At 39.9% G+C, this 7,222-nt stretch overlaps 1 protein-coding gene across 1 annotated transcript in view; it reads left to right on the forward strand.

Annotated features, from left to right (window-relative positions):
- galr2b (galanin receptor 2b) overlaps positions 1-4,885 on the forward strand; it is an 11,401-nt gene extending 6,516 nt beyond the window's left edge. Inside the window, exon 3 of the mRNA XM_017429303.3 lies at positions 2,397-4,885. Within this exon, the coding sequence (XP_017284792.1) occupies positions 2,397-3,162 (766 nt within the window). The 3' untranslated portion in view covers positions 3,163-4,885. The remainder of the gene's footprint in view (positions 1-2,396) is intronic.
- The last annotated feature ends 2,337 nt before the right edge of the window (positions 4,886-7,222 follow it).

The raw sequence follows: 7,222 nt of genomic DNA on the forward strand, positions 1-7,222 counted from the left end.
AGCTTTATCTTCCTGTACACTTAGTTTAGTTCTGTACATTTAGTCATATTTAGATCTGTTTAGTTTAGCTACTATTTTTGACTGTCTTAGCTCATGCTTAGATATGTCTGGTTTTACTTCGGCTGTATAGCGGGCCTGGGGTACTTTTAGTGCCTTGGTTTAGTAATGTCATGTTTTAGTAGTTTGGTTGTCCTGTACCTTTGTTAGCATTGTCGTGTTTTAGCTTAGTTATCTTGTCATGTTCTGTAACTCTGTCTGTAATTTTGTTCTTGTGTTGTAAAGCACTTTGAGTCACCTCGTGCTGAAAAGTGCTATATAAATAAATGTACCTACCTACCTACCTACCTAAAGAAAACACAAAGTCATCTTAAAGTGGAAGGAGGGCTGGTGGGGGGCGAGTTTTACAGCACAAACAGTTTTTATCAGTGTTTGAATGTATAAATAACAGCCAAGGCTCAAAATACTGACATGTAACCTAACTAGAGACAGAGACAGACTCTGACGGACACAAAAACCTTTTCTGGCCGTGTTGTGTTACAACAATAATTTAGTCAATTTCTTGTTTGTTATTTTGTTGTTGTTGTTGTTCACTTGGTTTTAGATATGCATCCCAACAAACTGGTCAGGATAAGAGTTTCACTCTACAAAAACTTTAAAAGGAACACATTCCAGGAACTTCTGAAACCATCATGTTTTCTGCGTGGCCACACAACAAGAAGCCCTAACTCTGATCTAATTATTTCTTTTATATAAAGAGGAGACGATCCTCTCGTGGAATCATGGGACTCCACAGAAGCTCCATAAAAGAATTAGTGAAGGACCCCCACAAAGACACTGAAGCTGTTAATGAGCATCTTAGACGATAATCAGGCAGTATCCCTGGCTAAAAATGATTTCCCTCACTGGGTAAGCTCTAAGCCATCATTACAGTTGTTAGGTAACATAATCAGCTCAGTCAATAACGAGCAGTTGGTGAGCAGTTGCCTTCTGCAGCCGACTCTCTGCTCACACTGCCTGTGTTTATCCTGGAGAGGATTCAGTAGCCTTTTTCCTTTTAAGATCTGAGTCAGCTAATAATAAATCTCCACTATGTCCCCCTCAATCTCTGTATGATATATATATATATATATATATATATATATATATATATATATATATATATATATATATGTACACATACCAAGAGAAGGAGAAAATCAGCAGCTTATTGTTATACCGGGAACACTCAATGGAAATAAAACCTCAGATAAAAAAAGAGCAGCAAATACACTCACACTGAAGCTTTTAAAGCTGAGTATTTTCAGGTGATGGCTGCTATAAACTACAGGTTACTACTGCTGCATTTTTCATCCTATATTTGGGATCTGATGTGTATAAATAGGGCTGTGGATGCTGTAAGACATGCCGCATGCAGTCTTTTGTTCAAATGCTGGTTTGTTTTTTTTTACCTGCTTCTTGGTTCAGTGAAGAAATATGTGGCAGATATCAGGTTGCAGTGACTAAATCAGTATTAAACTCAGCAAGTGTATCAGCCTGCTTTTGAACATTTTGAATTCAGAAAAAATAAAATAAAAAATTGAGTCTCAAAATTCAAATCATCATGTCAGCATTAACATTCGGTCTGTTCGGTTTTTACTTGTTTTCAAAACCCACCTAGAAATAGAGTGATGTTGGGAGTAATGTTGCTTGTCTGAACTGCTGAGGCTCCACAGAAGTAGGTTCAAAGTGCCGGCTTTTTGCTTTTCATGTCAAACATAAGTGGCTTTGTCCCCATTTCAGGGGAATTTCAAACACCGGAGAGGCTTTTTTCTCCATGTCTGAAGAGCTGGTTGAAGTATTCTGTAAATGTAAAAAGAAAGGACATGAATGTGCTGTTTCAGCTGAAATGACTACCTGTCCTAGAACATTGAGCTCACAAATAATTATTCTGAAGATGTATATTTATTAGGTACTTAAGCAGTGAGGTTTTCAGTAAACTATTTATGTGCTTTACATCTTAATTCAAATTGAGTAAAAAAGGTTTAAGCTGCATTTCCCCCTCTTTTTATTCCCCTTCTCAGTATAGACACTTAGAATGCCTGCAAGGGGTCTATTTACTAGCAGAGCTGGTACCATAAAAGTAATGCAAGGGGAAAGAAAACAAGTCATTTCCTTCTAATTATCTATAATATATCTGAGGTAGGAGTCAAAAAGCCTTTACTCCTTTACCCATTAACAAAATGTAAACACACCTTTTATATAAACACATCTAAAACGAGACCCTTCATCCACATCCTTCTTTTTATCACCACTTGGAGTTTTTTGAATCAGAGTACAAAACTTAAATTTTGCTTAAGTATTTTCGTAATGAATGAAAATTCCAACTCCAGCTCTTTATTTATCTTGTGTTTGTATAGATATCTGGCCATTCGCTACCCGCTGCGCTCCAGAGAGCTAAGAACTCCGTGCAATGCTGTGGTCGCCATGGTGGTCATCTGGGGTCTGTCCCTGGTCTTTGCAGGTCCGTATCTCAGCTACTACGACCTGATTGATTTCGCCAACAGTACTGTGTGCATCCCCGGCTGGGAGGAGCAGAACCGCAAGGTGCTGGACACGTGCACCTTCCTGTTTGGCTACGTCATCCCTGTGCTGATTGTGAGCCTCTCATACACAAGAACCATCAAGTACCTGTGGACAGCCGTTGACCCTCTGGATGGCATGTCAGAATCAAAAAGAGCCAAACGCAAAGTCACCAAAATGATCATTATTGTCACCGTGCTGTTCTGCATCTGCTGGCTGCCGTACCATGTGGTGATACTGTGCTACCTGTACGGAGATTTCCCCTTCAACCAGACCACGTACGCCTTCAGGCTCCTCTCACACTGCATGGCCTACGCCAATTCTTGCGTCAACCCCATCGTGTACGCGCTGGTGTCCAAACACTTCCGCAAGGGCTTCAAGAAGGTCTTCAGCTGCATCCTGATTAAAAATGGGAGGAATAAGGTCCACGTGGTTCACGTAGCCAACACGGGGCCCGGGTTTGAAGCGGGCTCCACGGAGGTGTCTCATATGAACGAGGAGAACGTGCAACAGAACGAATGTGAGATGATCAACAGGCCGAGGCGAGTGGAGCCCAGAGAAGCCACGGTGACTCTAAACTTGCCCTTTCAGCAGCCGACTTAATCGCTACAAGGAACAAAGTTCAGCGCAGATTGCCTTAAGGGTACATTTTTAGCAAGATATAAATTTTTGGGGTGGCAAACTGGAGAGACAAGAAGAATGTAACTATTATTTCCTCATTTAGTCTGACACCTTTTTACTTCATTACCATTTTGCCTTGTTTTACTTGCAGAAAAGCTTTTTTCAAACTTGTGGAATTTTTATTTCTTTTTTTGGTTTTCCACTGTCTGAATGGACCAATACTTGAACTTTTTATTTAAGGATGTGAATTTGTAATCTTGCATCACTTTTTACGAACAGTGCAAAAAAGTGTTCAAGATTTTAATTTCTTCTTTGAAACAGCTGGATTGTACAGAGCCCTTTAGAAGATGGTGAAAAATAAGTATTTAAATTAAATCTGACGTGCATGGAAACATTCTTGTGGGCACGCAGCATTATCTGGTGCCAGCAGATTCAATAAATATAAATATAAGGTAAATGATGTAAGCTAACAATGATGTCTGGGAAGCACAGCTTCAGTGCCTTTATTGGTAAGTCTGAGGTCAATAAATATTATTTCAGTTTCTCACTGAAAACACTCAGACACACTGGATGTTCTCTTGTGCAGAACAAAGATTTTTGTGCACATCAGACACTTTTCAGATCCTCAGAAGATATTACTGCGTGAACCCCAGAATTGTTCCTTGTGCACACAAGAACCCTATTTTAATTAAAGACCTATCATTCCTTGGAGGAATGTGCACTGCCTGCCAGAGTTTTAGACTAAGATGATCTTTATGTTAAGAAATGACACAGTTATAGCTATTTTGAAGTATGTGTTGTGACTGACTGTCAGCTACTACCACACTTAATTATAAAATTCTTTTGCACCATCGTCCCCTCAGGGGCTCCGTACGATTGGAAGCTGTTGGCTGCAGAAAGAAATTAAAGCTTTAGGGTTTTGTGCCTCCTGAGTGTAATTCAAGGGCAGCTGTGAGATGCTGCTTCACTCCTCCTGATGTGAGTCCATCCTGGGAGACTCGTGGATAAGTTTCCTCCACCCTGCAGTTATTATCATCATCATTTATGTTTTTCCTTATTGTTCAGGGACTTTTTGGTCTTACAAGGTATTCACACAAGCTCAACTGCTGCTGTAATCTTCAAAGTCCGATCTAAGCTTTTGAAAAAGTTTTCAGCCCGTCGGTAATCAAGGGTGTCGTTTTTATGTGGAGCAGGATGTTTGTTTTATATCTTGCATGCAAATGCTGTTCTCTTGTGTCAAGAAATGATTTGCATAACTTAAAACTCTCTGGACCTGGTCTGGAATACATTGTTGTGTGCCAAAGGTAAGAATCAGGTGAACAGAGGTGCAAAATAAACAAAGAAAGAAAAAAAAAGATAAATGCTGAATCAAAAAGTTATAGTTTTCCCACAGGCCTTCTAGAGTCCCAGAGGGAAACTGTGCACATGTTTCTGCTTTACTTGTGTAAACTGTATTACTGGCATGTTTCTATTTGGTGTTACAAAAAAAATATGCATTTCAGTGACTTTAAATGAATATGTTTGTCAATGAGTTTAATTATGTATGTAGGAGTCATATGTTTTAAAATGTATCAAATATCTTAAAAGCTGTGAATTAATAATCAATCCTCGGTTTGTCTTTGTTCTGTTGTGAGTTCGTGGTCTACCTCAGAGCTGTAAAAAAAAAAAGCTTTCTGTTGGTGTTATGTTCAGGATGTTTCAACCTGCTTACTTAGCGTTGTTTGACGAGGTGAAAAGCTAGTCTTGAAAACTGTTTTTTTTTTTCCAAAACATAATGTTTCATGTTGCTAAATTCTCCTCCGGTGTGTTCAGAAACACTCGTATGAGGAGAATTTGAACTTAAAAGACCAAATAAACTAATGTTTTGCTGTGAGTTTGGTTTGGAGATTTCATTTAATTTGAAATGACTATAAATACGACCTCTGTAAAGAGTTGCAAAAATAAAACATACATGTAGATCCATTTTTTTGTCAGTGATAAAAAGATCCAACTCGTGATTCACGTCAATGTTAAATCACCTTCAGATCAATGTAACTGTTTTTATGCTGATTTTAATGTCATCACTTTGCTTCCTGCAAGGTTTCACGAACTCAGTTCACCTTTTGTCCTAAAAAAATATCTTTTTTTTTATTTGATCCCGTTTAATTAAGTGTGCTTCAATGCAAGCACCTTCATTACTAATTCATCAAAGACTTGTGTCCTCTGTCCTGCTGCACAGCTTCGAAATAAAACGTGCAAATTATTTGTCTAAAGATGCAGCCTGGTTGGGAAGAGTATGTCCCTGTTTTTAGTTGAACCCTCTGATGTGGGTAAGATCAGCTCTTTTTATCATCCCAGCAGCTTACATAAGACCCACAACTTCTCTGCATGTCTGTTTATTGTTCCACACTGACTGCTGAGGAGCTTTTCCTGAACTGACATTGCTCCCCACGTGTCACTTTTGCACATTAAGTGTTGCAGCCACATGATGAAACAGTGAAGAGGTTGGCCCAGGCTGTTGTTTACACGCAGTACTCCTTTTTTTAAATGCAAGGCCATGTGGTTTTTACATGCACTTACTTTACAAATGAAGCGGTGGGTTTATCTGCTCCTGCTTGAAAGGACCCAGACTCCTGCAGTGCAGCCGGGCACCATGTTTCTCCCTCGGCGAAGCAGCAGCCTGGCCTTCCTCCCAGCTGCAGGGGGATCATTTGGGCTGCGCTCATTTGCATTTCCACAGATCCCTGGAACACTATGACGCAAAGGGGGGGCAGTTGTTTAAGCCATTTTAGAGCACGGGAGGATTATTTCCACTGAGAACAAATCTTAATATGTAATTTTAATGAACAAAGATTTAGAGGTGGGGGGAGGGGGTGGGGGGTTATTATTGGCCACAGAATGACTTTTAATGATGGCTGTGATTTATTATGCATGAGGCAACAATTATTTCCCAACCTGCTGCATCATTTCAAACAGGCTCTTTGCTACATTTATTGTTTCCTCGCACAGTGTTTTAGCAGTAAATGTTGGCAGGGTTCTGAATGAGGAATTGTCTCACCACCCACTCATAAACGAGTCTACGAGGCAGCCGACTCTGTGACAAGTGCAACCGAGGGGGAGTTTTAGTAAATACATCATTTTAATGTGCCGTCTTTGTCGGTCTCACGAAGGACATGGAGCCGTGAAAAGTCAACAGGCCATGTCTGCTTCAGAGGGAAAGTAAACACCAGGAAGCATCAGTTTGGCTCACAGTGCCGGCTGGAGCTCTGCAGCCGGAAAAAGAGACGAGGAACGAGCGCATGGAGCAAAACGGAGGAGAACCCCAGAGGATTCTGCTGAACCTGAAGCATCAGAAGAGACACTAATGAGGAAACAAAGAGAGAATTAACCAATAATGCTGGACAGAAAATTTAACTACAAGCATACACAGTGTTCCTTGAAAAGATTTGGTTACAGACATGAGATGGATGACTTGAGAGGTCTCGCAGGTTCACAGATGAAGCTCGTAAAAAAGTGCTGAAATAATGAAGACTTTTATTATAACAAGGCCTCCACTGGGATTTAATGGAAACTCAGAAAAAGGAAGAGCACAGAAACACATTGATCTTCACCACAGACAAGCATCTATGGGGCGCCGTTTGTAAAGGAGCTTGTGCTAAAAATTCATGCCTAAATTTTGTCACATTTAGCTTCAAACACTATGGGGCGCCGTTTGTAAAGGAGCTTGTGCTAAAAATTCATGCCTAAATTTTGTCACATTTAGCTTCAAACACTGTTTAAAAATGTAGTGTTGATTTTCTGATGTCACTTTTTACAACATTTAGCTAGTTACATGTAATTGTTACAGCTACATACTAAATATAAATCTAAATGTTAANGACAAAATTTAGGCATGAATTTTTAGCACAAGCTCCTTTACAAACGGCGCCCCATAAGCATCGCTCATGACAGGAATCTATTTTCAGGCGGCACGTGTTTAAAAGGACCGTCTGGTCACTTCTTAAGTGATGTTTTGTCAAACAGTTAGTAATTGGTACCTTCTCAGCTTTGAACTCGGTTATAG

Source organism: Kryptolebias marmoratus, linkage group LG12, assembly GCF_001649575.2.
Source record: "Kryptolebias marmoratus isolate JLee-2015 linkage group LG12, ASM164957v2, whole genome shotgun sequence".
In the NCBI taxonomy this organism is placed as follows: Eukaryota; Metazoa; Chordata; class Actinopteri; order Cyprinodontiformes; family Rivulidae; genus Kryptolebias; species Kryptolebias marmoratus.